This window comes from Tauraco erythrolophus, chromosome 14 (assembly GCF_009769465.1).
Source record: "Tauraco erythrolophus isolate bTauEry1 chromosome 14, bTauEry1.pri, whole genome shotgun sequence".
Lineage (NCBI taxonomy): Eukaryota > Metazoa > Chordata > Aves > Musophagiformes > Musophagidae > Tauraco > Tauraco erythrolophus.
Genome location: NC_141478.1, coordinates 12146356 through 12168783, shown reverse-complemented (window position 1 = coordinate 12168783; position 22428 = coordinate 12146356). Strand labels below are relative to the sequence as shown.

General features: G+C 38.4%; 1 protein-coding gene across 1 annotated transcript in view; it reads right to left on the bottom strand.

Moving 5' to 3' along the window:
- FBN1 (fibrillin 1) overlaps window positions 1-22428 on the bottom strand; it is a 156323-nt gene that overhangs the window by 110033 nt on the left and 23862 nt on the right. Inside the window, exon 5 of the mRNA XM_086620462.1 lies at window positions 21772-21867. Within this exon, the coding sequence (XP_086476588.1) occupies window positions 21772-21867 (96 nt within the window). The remainder of the gene's footprint in view (window positions 1-21771; window positions 21868-22428) is intronic.

Sequence of the window (22428 nt, the reverse complement as noted above, 5' to 3'; positions counted from 1 at the left end):
TAGTGCTCCCATTTAAAAAGGAGAGGGAGTGGTACAATACATTAGAAATAACCCTTTTTTTTTTTCCTAAAATATAAATGTTCCTCTGCAGTGTCATGAAACACAATACAATTGCAGAGCACTGGAATGAAATTCAGTCCAGAACTGAAAACGGGTTATAAATAAAAAAGAGAGGTGAGAGGGAGGAAGGGAGCCAATTTCACTGCTCAAGCTAAGTGAAATACAGTGAGTAAACATACAGCAGGAATGGTGAGAAGTCGACTTGCTTTCAGTGTGGATCACTTAAAGAGAAGGCAGTAAATGTAATAATGATGTTTTGGGTGTCTGTAAGTATATATTATCATAATGACACATGGATAAATAACTTTTGTGGTCCTAACAGAATGCAGAACTTCTAAAGACCTGGCAGCTCTTTAACAAGATAATTAGAGAAATCAACTATTTCTTTTTATTCCTTTTTAACAGCTGCCAGGAATCGTCTGGCTTGTCCTAAGCAAGCTCCTTCTTTGCCATAACTCAAAAGGACCAGTGCTCCTGAGAAATTATGGTGGTGGAAAACTTCCACCAAATGAAAGCAAAGGGCATGCAGATTGTATTCCCGTAAAGACTCTTCTCCACATGGCAGACAGCTCCCTGACCAAATTTTTTCAGCCAGCTACTTGCGCAGGTTTTTGTATTCTCAACACTTCTCATATACATGTAATTTTAGTGATATGATTTTAGTGACGATAGATTTGATATAACGTAAATACTAATTTTTTTTTTTTTCACTAGCCTGAAGACTTTGGAATAACTAATACTTTTTGAGTATTCTTTTAATAACTGTTCTTTTTGAGTAAGGCTGTAACACAGTTTTATGTTGTAAATAGTCAGGTAAAAAGACACAAAATATATCCGAAAAACTGTGACAACATATGGTACTTTGATTTGCACATAAATATTTAAAAAATTATTTCATTCCATGATTGCATAATAACACCTCACAAAAATGAGAGTGCATTACAAATTTAAGTCAATAATGTACAAAAATTGCTTCAGACGCTAATATCTCACCTCTAACTCTATGGTGAAACACATCAACTACTTAACTGAAACACCGTAGAACCCTCTGTGTTACAGGATCAGACTCCTTGCTCAGTGAAACTGTGGCATCACTCTGTGTGTACACCAGTATAATCATGACCAGAATCCGGCTCATTTTGCATAACCACATATATGGGATTTGCATTAAGACCGTGGTCCAAAATAAACATGGTAATAACATGCACTACTTAACGCTGAATAAGTCTGATGGTATCTCTGTTGAAATGCTACAGAATACATGCCATAATTCTGGAATTATCTTGTGTATTCAATACCTATTGCTAGAAGTAGGAAACAGCTCTTTCCAAGAAGGCAAATGATCTAATCTTGACTCACAAGTGTTTTCAACTAAGCATATATAACTGTATTAAATACATACATTATACCCACCAACATAAAGTACCCTAGATGCCAACACTCCTGTGTTTCATTAATCTCATTTTTTTGTACAATTCTAGAGACATTATTATGGACTCTATCTCTCAAGTTACTATTATTCTGGTCTTTGGATTTTACAGGTTTTCAGAGTCTAGGGGGGGGTCTCTCTTCTTTCACACTTTCCTGTAATATTTACTAAAGCATTAACTTGTTCTGTTGCTAACTGTGAACAATCTTCAGAAAATCTAATACACTCACATAGCTTCTAGGTTTCTGTATTTCTTGGAAAGAGACAATCAACATCAGATATATTAGTATCTAATTTAAAAAAGTAAACTCATAGTATTTCTTTAAGGTTTACTGTTATTCCTGTCTTCATTGACTGCTTGGTTGAAGGAATCTTCTCTTTGCTTAGCACTAACAGGTGGATGTCCTCCAAAGTCAATGAATGACTGTCCTCAAGTGACTGAGGACTTTCTGAATCCATCACATCTTTAATCTAAGGATTATAGAAACTATTTATGACAATTGTCAAACACCCTTTGTTAAAACTACCTCAAAAGCCTGATTTTCCCAAGCAGTGAGAGAGTGCATAACTAAATTATAATTAAGTATCTCAAAACAAGGAAAAAAAAAAAGATTCCACAGACAATTATCAAACTTAAGAGTCAAGTTCTCTTACTTGCACGCTGCAGGCAAGAGAAGTGAAAGGTATTCACTGACTCTCCTGTTAGCGATGTAATGAAAAGCACATTTTATTTTATTTTTAACTTAAGATGCTGGTTGAGAACAATTGCAAGTCTTTCTAAAAGACTTCAAATTACCATCAATACTCTAGGCAAACATGGGAAACTTTTTGTGCTTTTACTCAAAATGAGAGCAACTCCACATTCTTAGCATATTGCTTAACATCTCTTAACTTTTTAATAACATCTATGCTGCTGCCTTTGGCCTTTTCTTATTCATCTCGCTTGCTGTGTATACATTATTTTGGTGTAGCAGGTATTGCAGATCTATTTTTACCTCAGCACTGGAAACTGGCATCTCTTCTACTTGTTGTTGGGAATGTCAAGTCATAAGATTTCAATTGCCTCCGCACATGGCGCAAATAATTAAAACCTGGGAAACAGTCACCACCCTGAGTGCCTTGAACATGAACATTCAAGCTCTGAGACTGAAATCCTAGCAGATTTCTGTTTTCTTCCTATCAGATAGGACATGTTGGTTTTGTAGGTGCCCAGACACGGACAGCCAGCATGAAGTCCAGGCCCCAGTTAAAAGTAAAGGGTTTAACTCATTGATTTTGATGAGAGAAGGACAATTCAGTGGGGGAATCCCATTGCCTGTGACAGCGCATGTACACACTCACATGCAGAAAATAGCCAGCATTGGAGGGGTGAGGAGAAGAGAGAGATCCACCCAGCTTCAGAGGCCTCTTTCCAAAAGCTGGGCCATACTGGCTCAACCAAAAGTGAAACACTCCAATTGTATTTTACTAATTACATGCTCACAGGGAATAGCATCAGAATCTTGGAAACCTTAGTTTGTACTGAACGGTCCATTGCACTGATCACCATACAGTTTTGGATGATTTCTCACTACTTATTTTAGAGATTCTGGGTTGAAGAACAAGGTTTCTCTCACCTCCATGCTACATAAATCCCAGTGGTCCTTCAAAGCTGATTTTTTTTAATTTTTGCTATGACAATCACTGAAACTTCTCTGTGTAAATGCACAGAACATCTGGAATTAATGGTTTCAATTAATGGAGTTCATAAAAGTGGTGCTCCAGAACATACATCAGTGAGAACCAGATAAATAATTTTTATTTGGAGGATGTGGGAGAAAGGAACCAGGGTTCAGCAAATGAGCCAGGTGTCTCTGAATAACTAACTAGGGTGCTAAAGGTGCAATGCTGATTTCATACAAAAATGGGAGATCCTAGTTGAAGAAGGATGATGAATATACATGCAAATATATCCACACATACTTGAACATTTTTTTTTTTTCTGCTCTTCCATTTAGGGTACAAAAGAATAAAGCAGAAGTTTTGTTACACTCTGGCTATACAGAGATTCTCCAAAAGGTAAATAAATACTCAACATAATAGGAACCACTCAGATTTAGGTCAGCAAACTGCAAGCCTCACTAACTCCCAACACAGGAGTACTTAACCTTTGAGTAACACGGGTGTGTTAGCCTGTCATGCAACCCAAGCCTCCTTTTCTCAGTTCACACTGCATGGTGTAACACGCTACGTAGCCTGGCGTAGCCACGCATCACTGCTAATGCATCACCATATATGAGAAGTACGAGAACCTAAACCATATGAAAATTAGAGAGCCATGGAACACAGGAGTCCTTTAAATACATTTTCCATTCTTAAAAATCATTAAAATGCCTTGAAATTAAGTCTAGTATTTATAGCTCTAACTATGCTATTTATAGATAAAATAATAATTTATGTAAAATTGACAAAGCCCTTACAGGCTTTGCTTCTGTTTACAGATAAAAGTATCCGCAGAAACTGCTGTTGATCCAGATGCCTGTCTAATACATAATGCTTCACAGCCTTACAAAATGCTGCGTATAAAAGGATGGAAACTGCTTTTGGCCTACTTTCTACACTGACACACTGAAGAGGAGGGATAGTCTTGTGGTTGAGACACTTGGCTGGGACTGAGATGACCCGGGTTCAGTTTCAGACTCCACTACAGACTCCCTGTTCGTCCTTACACAAGTGACTTAATCTCTGTATATTAGCTCCCCACATGTAACGTGGGGCTGCCAATACTTCTGGACGCTGTTTTTCTGGAGGGTTTTTTCCTCTTCAGACTACGCAGCCTTTGGGACACAGACTTATGTGTTTTGTGAATGATAAAGGGAGCCTCAAGTTGAGTTCAGGCCTCTTGGCATTACTGTAACAAACCGAGAAAAGATCTTTCATGCAATGTTTTTTGTGTTAAGACCCTTCAAGGGTTTTTTTAGTTGTGAGGTGGGTTTTTTTTGTTCAATTAATTGTCAGTTTCTAGTAAAAGACCAGAGGAATTAGCTCCTGAGATTTTCTGTGCTGGGCGAGTGCAACAGCAGCAGAACACATTCCACAGAGGAACTCATGCACAATCAATTAGGTCGTCTAATTAATTTTCCAACTCAATAGATGCTATGAACTATTTTTTTTTTCAGAAATATATCTATACTGAATACACATGTGTAAAAGCAATCAAAAAACTTTAAAAATCTTAGAGGAGAAGGACAGATGATATTCACTTGAAGGGAATGGGCTGCTACATGGGAACAATGCCCTCTCATGTAGAATTCATATTTCTGTCATGAAAGGAGAAAACACATACAGGGGAATAAGAGTATTTTCTAGTTGAAAAGGTTGTGTAGTTACCACTAGGGACTGACTTGTTAATCAGTATTTAGAGTGATTTATGATATTAGGTACCCCATAATTAGGGAGAATGAAAACATTGGCCATGTGGAGAGAAAGAGCAAAAGAAGTGCTTAGAAAATAGGTTTGAAACAAACAGGGATAAAAAGCATAGATATTTATGGTGTTTCTAACCACAGAGACATGAGGTAAGCTACAGCATCTAACGACAGAGATCCATTTCTCTAGTCCTAACTCAGACAAAACTTCAATTAGCATCAGCAGGAACTGTGTCTGAAAAAGGACTCTGGAACAAAGATTGAAACAAGCAGGAGAAGAATGACCACATAATTTTATGCCTTCTCTCACAGGGTCTTCAGCAGCAAATTTTCAACTGCCAAGAACCTTCCCTGGTCTTCCTTTCCCATCATTGTGATCGCCCAAAAGTACTTATTCCACACTAACATAATGAAGTGTTTGTGACACTATAGTTATAATTGCAATGTCTGGATTAAAACAGTGAGCCGTGACATTTCTGAGAGTCCTACGGGAGATGACAGTGAGTTATAGAGAATACACAGACACTTGATAATCCACAATTATGGGAAAAAATGACACAGAGGCGCAACAGAGCGCTTCTGTTGGAATTTTATCACAGACATTTCTATGTAAGCATAGACTGGATTTATAAAGCAACTTACAAAAATACCTATAGGAAATAGATAATGATAAACTTAACCATTTCTCCAACATATAACACTAATCGGTGTTCTGTTAGTAACTGTTTCAAATAAAGTGGTTGCTAGATCAGATGAACAGACAAAAGTGAGACAGCAAGGTCTGGAAAAGAAGCATGCTGCCTGTAGGCAGGGGAAAGCCTTCAGGGAACAAGTGTGAAGGAAACAAGGATACAAAGAAGCGAAACAGCAAAAGAGCAGAAGGAAGAAAAACAGGAAGGCAGCAAAGACGGGATGGATCAAAGCAAATCTAATAAATGAGTGGGAGGCACAGAGACATGGAGAGATAAACAGTGGGAGCCAGCAGACACCATGTGTGAGAAGGGGAGAAAAGGAAGGGGAAGGGAAGGAAAAGGCCGGCCAGCCTGAGAGCTTCGCCAGCCAACCAGGAGAGGGAGGTTTGCCAGGACAGGCCAGCCAACTAACTAGTTAAAAAGAAGGTCCAGAGAGCCAACTAGTAGAGAGCAGCCAGCCAGGCAAAGCCATCCAGGAGAGGAATTTGCGTATCGAGTAGACTGGGAGCGGTCCCGGCTCCACCTGGGAGCTGGCTGACCTCCAGCAAGCACCACTTTTTGCAGGAGAGGAAAGGGCATTAGCAGTGCTCACCTTCATGCTCTGAGAAGCAAAAAGATGCCCAAGAACGTCGCTGACACAGCAGACGACAGTATCCCACCCGGCTATGCGCTCTGAAATATTATCCGCTAGCTAGCACTGAGTGACCAAATAGGAATAAACAATGATTACGCAAACTGCAGATATTAACAATCGATTTTCCCAAAAGGCACTTTCCTCCCATCTGTAGAGCTGATTTCCATATTCTTTTTCTGCTTTGATATTTTCAAGCTGATAAGGTATAAATTATGTACCCCAATATTATTTGTATAGTTCCATGTCATAATTCTAAACTAGGAAAAAACCAACACCAGGCCAGTGATAAATGAGGACATGAGGTTAAAAAAGGAGTTGCAAACCACATGAAGAATGGCCTAATCCAGCACTGACAACATACTGCTTAACTGTTAAATTAGGCAGCTCCTACCTATCCATCTCAAAGAAATCTAAGTACAATGAATGAGGAAAAAATTAAAACTGCAGCTAATGGATTTCTAATCTTCTGAAATATTTTTTACACTGAAAGAACAATTGAACAATTAATTGGAGCAGAATAAACCATGGTAAGGCCTAATTATGTTCTCATCTTTAGAATTAAAATTCATCTTTCAAAAAAAGGAAAAATAAATGAGCAGTTAAAGGTATAGATTTAAATTATTTCTGAGAAGAACAAGCTCCATTGCACAGTCACTAGACTGTTAAGCGCATCCTGTTGATTTTTATCTCCCCAACAAGTCTTCCTGCTGTAACTGAGCATCATACAAAGCAGGTACTGAGGTTAAGAGGTGGTCCTGTCAAGAAATCAGAACTCTCAGAAAGAACAGAGTGAGATAATCCATGTGTAAGCAATGTCTCAATGCTTACCTTACCCTTCTGGATTTAGGATCTGATCCACACCACTGAAACCCCTGAGTGTCTTTTTCCTTTTAACTTCACCGGGCTTTGAATGAAGTATTAAGCCGTTAGAAAGCTAGTAGTCCAATTCAATTCCCCTAGACTCCTCGAGCCAAAAGCAGATTCACAGCTGAGACAGAAGACACTTTAGGTATTAGAAGGCGACTTCTCCTTGGGACTGAGTGCAAGAGAACGGTACGTGACAGGCAGCATGCAGGGGTTCCTGCAACTGGTAAGAGGAGAGAGAGGAAGGGAAGCAGGAGGGAACTCCCATCTACTGCATGGGAGCAGCAAAGAGTTAAGAGGGGTAAGCGTACAGAGTACAGCACAATGCAGTTTAAAGTTCCTCTGTGGGAGCTCTGGCATGTCTAAGCTGCAAGGTTTAGCAATTACGGTGCCAATTTAAACTTGTACTTAAAAATATAGGAAATATTTTCTTCTCATTTTTAATAGAACGGGTACATTTAGGAATCTAGGTCGTCACCAATACACATGTGCATCACTCCCAGCAAAGTTAATGGAACAGTTCTGAGTGGTGTATAAAGTTTCAGCTGCTTGTAAACCAGCACTGTGGGAAAACTTTTAGGTGGTTTTAAAAATTCTCATAAAACAGTAGTAAGCTCATAATTTAAGACACTTCAGTGGAAGAGAAAACTTCCTCCTGATTATCAGAGGTATTTTGCACTATATCCAAAAGGTAAGTAAGATTTCTCTCAGAAATAATGTCTTTTATCCACATCACTCCTGTCAGGAAAGTGCCTGAACACCTATTTTAATAATTAAGCTTTGGGTTTCAGCTACACTTGCAATGAACAACACTAACATTAGAGAAATATTTTTAAAGCATCAAATAGTTTAGTCTTGTAAAATAAAATAAGCTTGCAGTGGTTAAACTGCCCTTACATATGAACATTTTACTAGTATGTGAACACACTATAAGCCTAAATTATAAAGATAATGTAATCCAGCCCACACATTTGAAATGAAATATCTACTGGATTGGAACTCTTGCCTGGCAGCATGCTGATGTCCTTCTTTCCCTTATTTCATTTGATTAGGAAGTTGAAATTGCATCAGCAACTTTTAAACAGCTGATTAAAAGCCCTGTTCACAAAAGTGACCTTGCTCATTTTTCATGTGAGCATCCAGCTGCTGCCTGCCATCTCATTCTACTTCAGAAGAGGTGTAGAGAGCCACTGGCATCCTGGGTACCCCATCTGCACAGGATACCCTGCATCACACCACTGCAAACCACACACAATACTGACTACTTAAAACAAACAAACAAACAAACAAAAAACCAAATCAAAACAACAACAACAAAACAACCGAAAAATCAGCACAAAAATATCACCTCATGGAAAAAGGAAGGCCCAAAACTCTTCCACATTTGCTGAAATTCGAGCATAACCTAAATCCAACTAAAATAAATGCAAAGATCTCCTTTGGATTTAAAAGGGTTACTTACACTTCGTGAGAGGCTACTGGAGGACACAGATACAAACTTCTCTATGTGTTAATCAATGTACATTAACACATCTACATTCAAGAAACACTTTAGAAAGGAGAATATCACATGAAAGATTGTGCATGCAGTACATAAGCCCAAAAGAAAAAGCGCACTACTTTATAAAACTGAAAGAGGTTGAATGTATTTGTTTGCTATGTGATCTACTAGAATATTTCTTATTCATTATCTTGACATCCAAAATTGCTTGTTAAATAAATACCATTCCATATAATGACATTTTCCATACCCTATAGCCACAGATAACAGAGTCTTCTTTGCTAAAAGACAACTGCTTTTTTCTGTTCATATTTGTGGCTTATGCCTTTGAGCAATTCTTACTGTCATCCAAAATTACTGATTGACAGTATTGTGTGGTAATAGGGCACAGAGTTAACTGCTTTTTTCCATAACCTTGCACACCTTCTTGAGACCTGGCTGACAAGATCTTATCGTGTCAACTCTGCCTCCCGATTCAAAGCCCACCCAGGACTTTGGGCATCCCTTTCTTTGACATAAGTAAGTTTTGGATCACTTCCATGGTTACTGATAAGTTTCATACAGGCTTCACTGCTCTCAACAAGACAAGACTTGTACCTCTGAGTTTAAAATACTGCCTAAATGTTCGAATACACAACCGATATGTATGCGCACGTGTGTGTGAAATGCATGTATAATCTACCCTCTGGACATAGTAAAACAAAGAGTTGTAGAATAAATGGAAGCCGTTCCCTGAAGAGCTTTGGCAATAGTTTACAATAAGTGGCAAATCATTACTGCTTCTGATGTTCATTGTAAAGTTAGCTGTCTTGAACTCTTTTGATATTTCCTTGGATGCAATGGGCAGTTGCCTAGAAGTTTCTTTTGTGGTGTTTAATGTGGAGTCACTACATAACATTTTATAAGACTACCCAAGTATTTATGAACGAGGAATACAAGTTGCATGTGCATATGCACAAAACCCATCTGTTTAAATTATTTCAGACACTAAAAAACACACTTCTCTTATCAAGAATTCCTTACACAGACAAACATGAGGAACAGTGGCAGTCTCTTAGTAGTGGGAGATGTCAATAAGAGCTCCTGTAGCTGCCACTCCAGACAACTACAATTAAAGTGTCAAAATTATCTCAAATCTTCTGAGTAACTCTCTCCACCATTATGCTGAATTCAAAGGAAGTGTTACCATTTATTTCGAACCAGACCAGGATATCACTTCTGGTATGTTTTGGGGATAGCTGAATCACTGCAACAGCAGCACGACTTTGCATCAGAGTAACAAAGAGAAATTCCTCCCGGCTTGAGACTGAATCGGACATCAACAACATAGGCCGAAGGAAGTTGTTATTACTATTCAAAATTCTAAACAGCTGTTTTAAAGGCAGATTAAAAGATTTTTTAATGTTTGGACTCAACTCAAGAGCTTTATCTAATGCATACTTTGTATTTGAGTATTTGTTGAATTAGAAATTTAATAGAGCAGCTGAGTATTTTAAAATCTTTTGGAAGATGTGAAAAAGGGATGTGAACTCTAGCACACCCTGTAAAACATAAATTTCTTACCAAAAGAATATGTTATTCATGTGCTCTGTACATTAGGTCAATTATTACTCACTTTCTTTGGAGAACAACCAAGTGCCTCCACCCTTTATAACAGAGCACTGTAATCAACTGTAGTAAGAATAGCAGAATTATTCTAATACACATTGATGGATCAGGCCCTAGCTCAAGAAGGCTTGAACAGTAAGAGACTAAGATGGTTTTGCCATCATCTTTACTTTTTTTTTAGAAGGGAAGAAATCAGTATTTTCTTGTACATCTTTGTAAATAATTTCAATTTCACATAAATGGGGGAAAAAAAATACAAAATGAAATGCTTTAAATTGGCCCTCCAATTTAAACACTTCTGATATTTAACGACAAATTCCATAAACATTCTGATACAATACTGCACGTCTTTCACTTCTGCTAACCCAATTTAACCTTTCGTCTTCCTTGCAGTCAGCAGCTGTACAAAGCATTTTTTTTGTACTGACATCAGCAAGTGACTGAAGTGCTAGTGCTAGATTTAAAATGCCTTCTAAAAAACATGACTTTTTGTATTGAATTTGGAACTGAGTTTGATACAACTTGTACTGTTAGTTTAATATAGTATCACCTTTCATGGAGCCATATCTTGTTAGGTTCCTGCTGGGACCTGAGAGCTGAAATAGCACAAGGTTTAATGGATGGCACTTCATTTTGCCCAGCCTGGCTCAGGCCAAGAGAAGCATTTCAAATTATTTAGATAACCACACAGATTAAATACCCAGCAAGATAGCTTGCTAAGTCATTCATCATTTGCCATTCCTGACTGTGCTTGTGTCTAGCAATGTTTTTACTAGAAGAGCCGTTCAGATGAATGGAATGCACATCTCCACTGGGTTTCCCCTGCCCAAGCAGCCATCTAAACTTCTCAACCTGCCTTCAGCGCTCTCTTCCTGAGATGTGTGAAAACTATTTGGCTAGATCTCCTCTACCATCTTCGTCTCACCTATCTCACCCCCTCACCTGCTTCCCTTGTTTTTTCTTTACGAGCCCCAATTCCAGTGTATGAAAACATTTCTCTCTCCTTATTTCAATCCCTCAGATTGTCCTCTTATTACTCCTACTCTTCCCTTCAAGAATCAAGTAACTGGAATAATTCACACGTGTGGTGCAATTCAATTTCAGACATAGTATGTGCATCATTAAATTAATATCTTATCTTAAAGGTTACTGGAGCCCAAATAATCTGACGTGGACTCTCCTTTCATGGCTATGTATCACTTACCTCTTTTAACTGCCCATTTCAATGGTAGATCTTTTTGCCTTTAAAGCCTGCAGTCTGGAAGTAATTTTTGACCCTGTGGTTTCTTCTGAAGCCTGACTGTAAAGCTGTCATACTACCATTTTACAAATTTCTCCAAGTTACCACCCATACTGTCCCACTGGGACATGGAGATTCTCATAAAGGCTTTCATCATATCCCAGCAGGACAATTATAATTCATTGCTCGCTGGTTTTACTATTACCTCTTATAAACATTTAAAGCTCAAGTAGTATTCTGTCACTGTACTGCTCAACTGAACTAAGACAACTGGACATACTATTCCAGCACAGAGACTAGTCCAATGGCCCTTGAAGAGACAGTTCAAGGTGTCTCACTTGAAGATCCATTGTAATTGCACATTGAAGAAAGTGCACAGCATGCTCTTCCAACTGTATGTTTACTGCTTTGTGTCTTGCTGCACTTCTCAGAAACTTAAATAGACAAAGGAGCTTTTGAGATCCTAAAATCTCCTATCACTGAGGGACCGGTTTCTTCCCAAATCAGGTGAGACTATAAGTCAACTAGCTCACGGGTCTCCCTCTCTTCTTGTTTTAAGTGACAAGCAGGTAAGTACAACCAGTGTCAGGTACAAATAGGAAAATTCCTGACAGGGTGTCCATAGTTACTAGTGTTACTAGAAGTTAAAACCATTCCCTATCCTACACCCCATGAACCACTGTAATTTTGTCAGTTTCTTTTATATTTTCAAAGGTACTATTCCATTTTTAGAATTGTATTAGGCAATTACACTAGAAATTATCAGCATAACATGTGCTTTCATTTCACAGCACTCAATCAATCACTGCCACAGGACAAACACTCTCTGGATAGTAGAACACACAAATAAATAAAAACACAAAACATCCAGGATTATGAATGCTTTGACAATGTTAGCACTGGATCTTCCCTACATGACTAGCGGGTCTGAATGATACAGCTGGTGCTACAAATCACAGACTAACATATATTTTAACACATTTTCCAGAAGGTGGCTGGACACAGTACTGAGCAATCTGCTCTAGCTGATCCTGCCTGAGCAGGAGGATTGGACAAGATGATCTCAAGATGTCCCTTCCACCCTAAGCTGTTCTGTAAGCTGAAATACTGTTAGAAATTACACTCTCTCCCTTGTAATTTTTATGGATCTATTTTAAAAAAATATATAAATACATTCCTTGATAGGTACAAGTCACTCTACTAAATAGTAGACGTGCATTTTAGTGTGCTGTCTGTTTTTGCTGGAGATATGATTTTCCCAGCTTTGCTGAAAACTCATCTATCAATAGATTCAATGGAGCCATTGTAAGCAGCGGGACCACGGTAAAACGACTTACAGCAAAAACTGATGGCTTAATCTTGAGATCAAAGAGCGCTAAGAGATGGCTGTGTGTACAGATGCAAGAAAAGAAATGGTAAGTTTAATAAAATACCCGTGAATTTGTTACCACTGCTGTAATGCCAGCAAGGACCCTTCTCCCGCTTCAGCACAGTGGAGCAGGGGCTTTGTCCCCTGCTGTGTGTAGTGGTGCAGGATGAAAGCATCAGCCACCTGCCACCACTTCCCCAAGGAGGCAAGAACTGTGAGCATACCGATTTCTGCTGAGCTTCTGTTTCCCTATGACTGTCAGCACCTCTGTGTTGGAAGAAAATGCTTTAGAGGGTCACAGTAGACCATTCCCAACCCATTGGAGGGCTGGACTAGATGACATTTAAAGGTTCCTTCCAACCTAAACTATTCTATGATTCCTCTCAAGCAGTAAGAAAGAAATGGGGACACAACTGTAACTCCTGGCAATCACTGGGTAAACTTTGCAAAAAGCATAAATGATGAGGACAGAGCCATTATAAAACATGACAAATCATTTGTAAGCCAGGTTTACCTGAGTCAAATTCTTTTTAAAAACAGAGACACCAAGTTAAACATTTGGAATCAAAGAAAACAGTATAGAGTCCACTTGTTCAGAATGGGATCTGTAACGTGAATTGCACCACCACGAAAAGAAATCAAGACTATGGCACAGCAGATGGCAATTACATTGACCTACCTATGCTAGTTTAGCTTGGCTAAACACCTGCAATAGACACATAGTAAACGCATAAGATCACAATCAAAATCAGGTGCTTACATATTTCTTTTTTTAAAATATAAACCCATACGTGCGTATATGTGTGTACACACACATCGCTTTTTAATAACTTTCATGCTTTTTTTAAAAATTATTTACCCATAGCCTTTACACATCTTCCTACAAAGAGAAACAGTGAATGTTGTTTTCTTTACATCAGGAAATTCTGCCTTTTTCCAAAAGCAGTTTTTTCTGGTAAGGAGTGCAAAGCTAGGCTCTGTTTTACAGCAGAGCAGAATTTGGAGAGCGATCTTTCTCTTAGGGCTCCTCTCTTTTCAGACCTTATTTAGGCCTCTTTTCTTTTCCTACAGTGTTTCTCTAGAGTGCCAAACCGTACGAGCTGTCGCTGAAAAAAAAAATACAAAAAACACTCACCCATTACTCGTGAACTTCTCAAGGCCAATTGGAAGTGTGAAAGTGACTGTCCTTACAGCGGCTCTCAGGTAGTTGTTTCCTACAACTTTTTGCAACTTTTATGGTAAGATAGGATACGAGATATCTTTCTAAATGTAATAGTTTACTTCAGAAAAGCCTTGATTTATACAGAGATTTCATCACGTCTGTTAAAATGTTATAAGAAAACTTGCATGTTACAAAACAGTTGCACTGACCATTCTAAGTACCTCTGCTTAAGATGTATTTCATTAGCATTTTGCAGCTGACCTACATAAAAGAATTGTTTTACTTGGAAATGGCCTTGTCAGTTTATCTTTGCATTAGGTATAATCTATGATGTTTTAAACAGGGTTCTCTTTTCTTTGTTAGAACTGACCATCGTTAAGTTTTAGATACATTTAAAAACCAAACAAAGAAAAAATGAAGTCCATAACACAAACTTGACTGAGGTATCACGCATACTGATATTTGATTTTTTTCTGTTGCAACTGTAACAAAAATTTTCAGCTTACCAGCTCAATAAGAAAAAAGGTATGAATGGAAAATATTCATACAAAATTTCAGAGTGATTCACAAGGAAAACATTTGTTTTCACTGTAACAGATGAAAGGATTTCAGGTAGCTGTGCTTTCTTGTATCAAATACATTGCGTCCCAGAGAAGAAGGAACATTTTTCTCCATAAATGGCTAAGTGGGCACTGTTAGATAAGTTCTCAGCTGCATTACTCATTCCCTGTACCATGTTCAACTCCAGGAGTCACCATTCTGAAAGCACCTTTTCTATGGAAAGCTCTATGAGAACTTAGTTGTGTCTAGCTGTTTTATGTTCTGCCAAGTTTTGTAGTGACCCAGGAATAGGGAGATGGCTGAAATTAGAAAAACGGGCATGTTACTACAGTACTAAGAGAGCAAGAACAGCTTGAAGACAGCCATTCTGAAGGCCTCAAATGCAACACCATACTGCAATGACAACCCAATCAGTAAAATCTGACTCAATCTTCCGCACAAAAAACCCACGAATCTGATTTTCGTGATACAACACATCAGACAGATTCTTCCTAGTTCTCCCTGGAGCTTCCCAGAGCACAGATCTGGCAGTGCAGGCCATTCAGGGAAGTTGTATCTTTCAGCTGCCTGCACTGTGTATATAAAAGTCATATCTGTATTAATGTAATATCCCATAACCAAACAAACATAGACATCTCTTTGTGTATATAACTTCAATAAAACCTCTTGATGAAAGGAGAGGCCTCCACTCTTCATTTCTAGATGCTATGAGGCAGATCACAAGTACCACGCGCAAGCAAAGCCGGAGCAAGCTTCAGTCCCCGTCTGCAATGAACGCAGAACTGAATGTCTTGCACGGTGAACACATGCTGCAGGCTGCCTGCACACCTGGAGGTAGGCGCCAGGTTCAACAACAAAGCTGCCTGCAGCACCAGGAGAAGCTCTCAGTGATTCTCATGTGAGTCCCTTCAATGTCCTACATGCAAGAATCGAAACTTAAAGATTAGAACAACGCAGCTATTTCATTCAAATGTTTGTATTATAATTTAGAGCAAAACATGGGCTCCTCAATTTGTGATTAATTTGTATGCATCTCCACTGCTACAACTAAAATCAAATCAAAACAAAGCCCAAATAATACCTTATTGCACATCTAAAGGTCAGTGCCCTTAGCAGCCAATCAAGAAGGCATGGAAATACAGAAAGGGCTGCCAAATAGTTGAATGGAAACTTTGGATTTGGATTTGTTTGACTGAAATCAAAACTCAATTTGGAACAAAACGTAAATGTTCAGCTTCATGTACAAAAGTTGGAGCCCTCACATCTCACATGAGACCTAAGCCCATATGTACTGAATCATTTATAGATCTTGATTAAGCTTTAAGTGTATATCTGAAGAAACATTTTAAAATTTGCTATGTGATATTTTGAGATGCACAAAGCATAGAGCAAGTGACATAGGATCGGTTATAGGGCGTATGTGCAAGGAGCAGAACAATGGATAAAAGCCTTCACATACACAAGATGCTAAAAACGCTCTTGGGCATGAAATAATAGACTGAGCTTCGTACTGAGTTCTGATCCAGAGATCTATTGGTTAATATCGCTAAGTATTATAAACCATCCCAAATCACACACAGTAATTCTGCAGAGACTGACTTCTCTACCACTAAGCTGCAGCTTCAATTTTAAAAATAAAAAACCTCTTCGTCCATTTATCTGAAACTCTTTTACAGAAAAGATAATCCAAGACACTGATACTGAATTTTTGTTTTAAAACTGAAATATGTGAAGGGTGGCAACATGTATTAAAATTATTTTAAAGGCAGTAAAATGTCACTCTGTAACTGAATATATTTATCTTCAGCCTGAAGCCATTTTTCATAATTTTCCAGGGGGGAAACGGTGTGCAAGAATCCTTATTCCAGGCCTTCGAGCTTAGCTACCCTTTAGTTTGCTGCTATAACACTGTACATGCATTCATGTTACAGGGCTGCAGAAACTACATGTCTATGTCAACAGATGTGTTTCTTGGAAGACAGCTACAGAAATCAAGTTTATTCAAATGTTTGCCAGCTACCATATGCTGCAATACTACTTTAAATGCAACATAAGGCTTTGGGAACATACTTGTACTGCTATCTACACTTTGTTATTTACTTTCCATTTAGACTAAATACCAGAGACGGGGCACACTAAGGGGTGCAGTGTCCTCTTTGTGAAAACATTCTAACCGTTGTAATATTTAGAAAGAAAAAAATATACACAGCACTACACTACTCTAGACCACTTTCAGTGGCTGCATTTTCGTAGAGAGGCTCTGGGAAAGATATTTTACATATGGCATTAATTCCGGGAACTTTTAATAATGGCCAAATATAATTAAAAATTATGCAAAAATTCCTGCCATGAAAGGAGCAGTACAGAACGACTCTGTTTGAAGAAAAAGCAATCAAATGCTCATACTCTGAGTCCAGAAAAAAATAAAACACACGTGGTACGTTTTTAATATTTGAACTACATCAGGCCCAATTCTGCTCCTATGAGAAGCGAGTGGCAAAACTCCAAAATGCAGCAGGATTGAGCCCCTGATGTTGTCACAAGCATTCAAATAAACAAACAGGGCTGTACACATTCTAAGCTTCCACTGTGTTCCTCTAAATGGATCCAGACAGAAAAAGAAAAGCACATTTCATTGCATTTTTGCAATACGAGGATAACAACAATGTACAACTTTATATTATATAGAACTCATTCTCTTAAAGGATAATCACCCAAACGTCCAAAGAGAAACAGACTCGGAGAGTCAAGAAAGCTTTTAAGCACAAGCTTGGAGGACACAGTTCTATCAAGTCTGATAGGGATGTCTGATCTCTCTAAGCTTCTAACATCACTTTTTCCTCTGGGCTTTCATAAAGTGCATGACATAGGGATGTTTTCACATGACCCAAACGTGGGCATCTCACATAGCCAGCTAAATCCCCTAGGCTCTTTTACAGACAACAAAAAGAGCTGTCAATGTTCTGAATCATCCTCAGGCCAACATAAGCGAAGTCTCTGCTCTCGATCTCTGCGGCGACTCTAAAAGGAAGTGCAGAATCTGTAACTCGCTCAAGTTATTCAGCATCAAAAGCCGAATGGTGTAAAGATGGCATCCCGTTTTTAACCAGTAGAAGAAATTTTACTTTGCTTGCATCTTCGTCTTCTGTTACCTGCAATTTCTTTTCATTAGCGATGTGACTAAATGATATGCTAAAAGCTGAGGGAGCCTTTCAGATCTTAACTGACTCTGAAAGCTTGGGCCAAAATCCAGCAAGGCCCTTACGCACTTGCACAATTTTAAGCATATTGACATCTCAGGTTTGGTTTTAAATGCATGTCAAAGTCCATCACTGGATTGCAGCCAGAGAACTCCAGCATTCTTCCAGAAGGAATCTTGAAGTTCGAATTTGAACTGAGCCAATATCCGTGAAATATTTTCCTTTCTGGACTACGTATTTTAAATGTGTCCCTAATCGCTGTAGGAAGCATTTCCAACTCCACTACACTTTTACTGTTCAGCTTATGTCAAGCTCACCTTTTTGATGAACATTATCCCACAGAAAAGCCAGGTCTGTTGTACCTATGACAGACCTGCATATACCTGACAATACACCCAGGAGGCTTCTCCCACTCTAGAAAGGTGCCAAACACCACACACAACAGCTTAGGAGCTAATGATACACGTGCACCACTTTTGACCATCCTACAGTTATCAGCCCGGCTCTTACAAAGCATATCTCACCAGTGACACGGTACTCACTCCCAGAACATAGAGAGCAACTCCACTGATAACACTGACTCTAAAAATTCCTTTTACTCATGTTTATAGGGTTTTATACCATCATTAACACTTCTAAGACACACAAAAAGCAACTGGTGTGCCTCAACTCTCCAAGGCCAGCTGCTACCCTCTCAAAGAATGCCTGAATAAATACATAAAAATATTCATGCCACAGATTTGATGGACTTTGCTGCACTGTGCAAGCAGCGGGTCTTTCACCAGATAAAGCTCTTTCATTGTGCATGTATTTGAAGCTATTGACCTACACAGAAGACTTGTAGATCTTCATTAACAACCATATGGGCAGCACTTACTGAGGTAATATCAATTTATTGAGGTAATATCATTTGTATCTCAAATATGGACCAAACGTATGAAAAACTACTTAAAACAGTAGATACAGAACCACACAACTTGCCTCTGGATGTAAGAAACTGGCTCTGACTTTGCTACAACCACCTGCAACATTTTAATTGTTTTCCATATCAGACTATTGGAAAACCCCCATGAATTTGGTTGCCTCAACATTGTTTCATTCAAGACAGTTCTAAGCTACAACATATGAAGTAAAGGCTGGAATATTCTTTGGTCTGTGACGTACGTGCCACAAGCACTCTGTGGACTGTTACTATTAGTTGATGCTTGTAGAGAAAAGCACTGCATGATATACAGCAGTAAATTACTTACATCATTGTTAGCTTGTGGCATGGCATAACCTAGAAGTCAAACCACAGCCAAACAGATGGAGAGTGTGCAGCCACAAAACTGTATCACTTCACGTTACAGTTATATCCAGAAATTGCGCGTTCAAAACAATCTGTCCTCTCCTGCTTTCCCCAGAAATAGGATAGTTTAAGAGACTATTTCTCTTGAGTAATTTCCTTTCCCCCCCACCCCATGCATAGAGATATTCTGGGTTTGTTTTGTTCCCGTCCCGTTCCTCCCCCCCACCCTTTATTCTTTTCTAATAAAGACACAGTTCACTCTAAAAGGCATGAATCTTGTCAATTTACTGATAACATCCATCCACATATACATCAGAAGCTCACCAGGGAGTGTCACAAATCCACATAACTTTCCAAAGCTAGATTCAAAATATGGACCTCTTACTTAGCTGACAGATGTTAAAATCACACGCAGCCAGACAACTCCCTAATGACCACACAGGTGCATGTGCTGAACAATGCAAGTTATTCTGACTAAGATCACATTAGCTTATACTTGAAAAGTTATCTCAGAAAAGTTTTTCTGATGGTATAATGTGATTCCGGGACCAAAAACCACCACACCCTTTTAGAGGAGGGGAATGTATTAGCTCAGCTCGGTAGAGAGGCTGCAGGAAATCTTGTGAAAGAAGCCAAATTTCAGAGGTTTCTAGGAAGATATGACTATCGTTTGGCCTCATACTGCAGAGTGCATTGGCCAGAAATACTACAGCTCATTAATGTCTATTTTCTCTTTTATCGAAAACTATAGAATCAAACACATGTTCTAAGTAAAAATTGCCCATGGACAAGGCATCTAAGTTACGATTTCCACCTCAGCTGTGCTCAGTAACATGCGAGGGATTTCATGACGGCATTATTTGGCTCAAACGGCTCTGTGTCACCATTTTCTCACTCCACCCGATACAAGGCAGGAGCCCCGAGGGACAGGACTGAAGCTGTTAGCAGGCTTCAGCCTTGAAACTTGCCCTAATGAGGTGGAGTCAAACTGGTCCCAGATCAGGCCACATAAAAGCAGCTCTGAACAATCTTCTGAACTTGCACTTTACACCTTCTCACCGGACTGAAGACTCAAACCCTTCACCCATGCAGAACAAGCAGTCATTGCTTGAAATTTAACGCCTTCACAGTAATACTCAGTACATTCTTTACCTATAAAGCCTTTATTCTCTTCAACTTAGGATTTTAAACCTAATTTTCCATTCCTCTTACTCTCACCAGTGATGAGATCCCAAATTCAGAACAGAACTACTCTTTCATTCAGAAAAAAACTTTTCACTTTGAAAGTTGGAGCTACTTTTACAACATTTGAGTGCACAATTGGCAAGACTTCACGCAGTGCCAATACAGCAATTTTATCTGCTGTACTGAGTGCAAGAAACACCTGCTTCATCCTACCATCTGCTCTAGCACAGAATGAAGAGCTTCTGTTCCCTAAGATTTGTTGTCCTGCATCAGCCATCTATGCTGCCCCATATAAAAAAGCAATCATCACTCCAGGTGCAACACTGACAAGAGTGACCATCTGACGCAATCACCGACAGAAATTTCATGGGCTAAGCACATCCCCTACATGCAAGCCTAAATTCAGGTTATTAAAGTCTATTCTGTCCCAAGTTCACAAATCTGTAACGCAATCTATTGTATGAGTAGTATGCATGAATTCCAACTAAACAGATTATTGCTAGCTCTAACAAATGAAAATGTTTTATTTTAAATATTACAAAATTCAACCAGAAAGATTACACCTAAACATTGTTCACTGTATCTCTCTCAAATGAGCCACTAAATTGGTTTAATAACCCTGAAAAAAGATCCATATACTAGATAAGATAGTTGGTTTATCTGTGTTTTCATCTGGAAACAGCTGTCATTATCACTATGGATATGCAAATAAAAAAGCTAAAACTGACAACAATAAGTTTGCACAAAATGGAAATAATTGAATAAACTCTGCCAAAACCAAAACATGCCAGAGACAAGACACTGCTTATCATTGGTAAGCAAAAGTATCAGAGATACAAAGAGCTTTTCTGGTGACTTAGAAACTGAATCGAAGTTTCAGCAAAAACACTTATCAATATTTTTCATTTAGCACCTCTCCCATTGCAGTGTTTTCATAGCAAAAAAGTAAACAAAAGAAAGGCTTTAATCAGTTGCATGTGTTTCATCTGGCCTCTATCCTTAAGAAGCTCACATACTGCTAAAAATGCTACTTAAAATTTATTTTCAGTCTTGAGATTAATGAAAACACATCCAATCAATTCAACTACAGATTAGAATAGGTAATGGCTGGACAACCCTACTGTTTTAGCAAGTAAATAGCGATTTTTGCCCCTGGAAAAGAAAATGACATTTGGTAAACCCACTGAAGAACCAACCATTAAAATCATACCAATCAACACTTCTGACACATAAAAGTCACAAAAGAAGATAAGATAGAATGTTTGTTTTTAAATATCAATGCTAAAGTTTCCTAAATGGCATTTTTACTCAGAAAAAAAAAGTTGTTATCATTTTAATTTGTTATTCCATAAGTAATATCTCCACAATTTTCTTAGACCAGAGTTTTCCTTTTAGTAAAAGTTCCCTTATGTTGCATTCTACAAGAAGGTTAATTCTATTTTACCTTATTCAGAGACAGCAATAAAACATTACTATTTAAATATTTTATTTCATATTACTATTTAAGTATTTTCAAGTTACTATGAAGCAGTTTGGAACATCAATTTTTTCTCACTGCTTAGGGCACATACCTCTTTCACACTGGGGTCCAGTAAAGCCATATGTGCAAGCACATCGGTTTGGAGCCACACATCTCCCTCCATTTAGACATCCATTTTCACAGACAGCTGTATCAGAGGAAAGGCAAAAAGCAATCTTTATAGAGCTATTTCCAGAAAGACATAAACGTATGTACTTGACCAGCTCAGGTAAGCTGGTAAAAACCACAAACATAATAGGACAGGATACTTTATCTTCCAGAATCTACTTATGATCTTTTCTTATTTCCTGGCCTCACTAGTATCACAAGTTCATCTTTCCAAGGGAGTATAATATAAACACAGTAACAATCACAGCTTTTCTGACCTCTCAGAGCCTTTCTCTTTAGGATGGCGAGACAATTCCATAACCTCAAAATAACATCTCTTTCAAACTTTCAACAAAGAAATACTGAAATAGTAGAGACTGCAGATAGAAGATGCAAGAGAATTTTATCTCTGAACCCTCAAAATTATTCCCTATTCAAAAGCAAATTTTAAAATGTATTTGTTCCTCTACCATAATGGAAAAACAATTCAGTATTAAAATGCTGTTTGCTGATGCTAAATAATTCATGCTATCAACCAGGATAGCAAAATGTAATCAATACCTATTTTGACTACATAAATCCAAGATATTCCTCCCCTGTA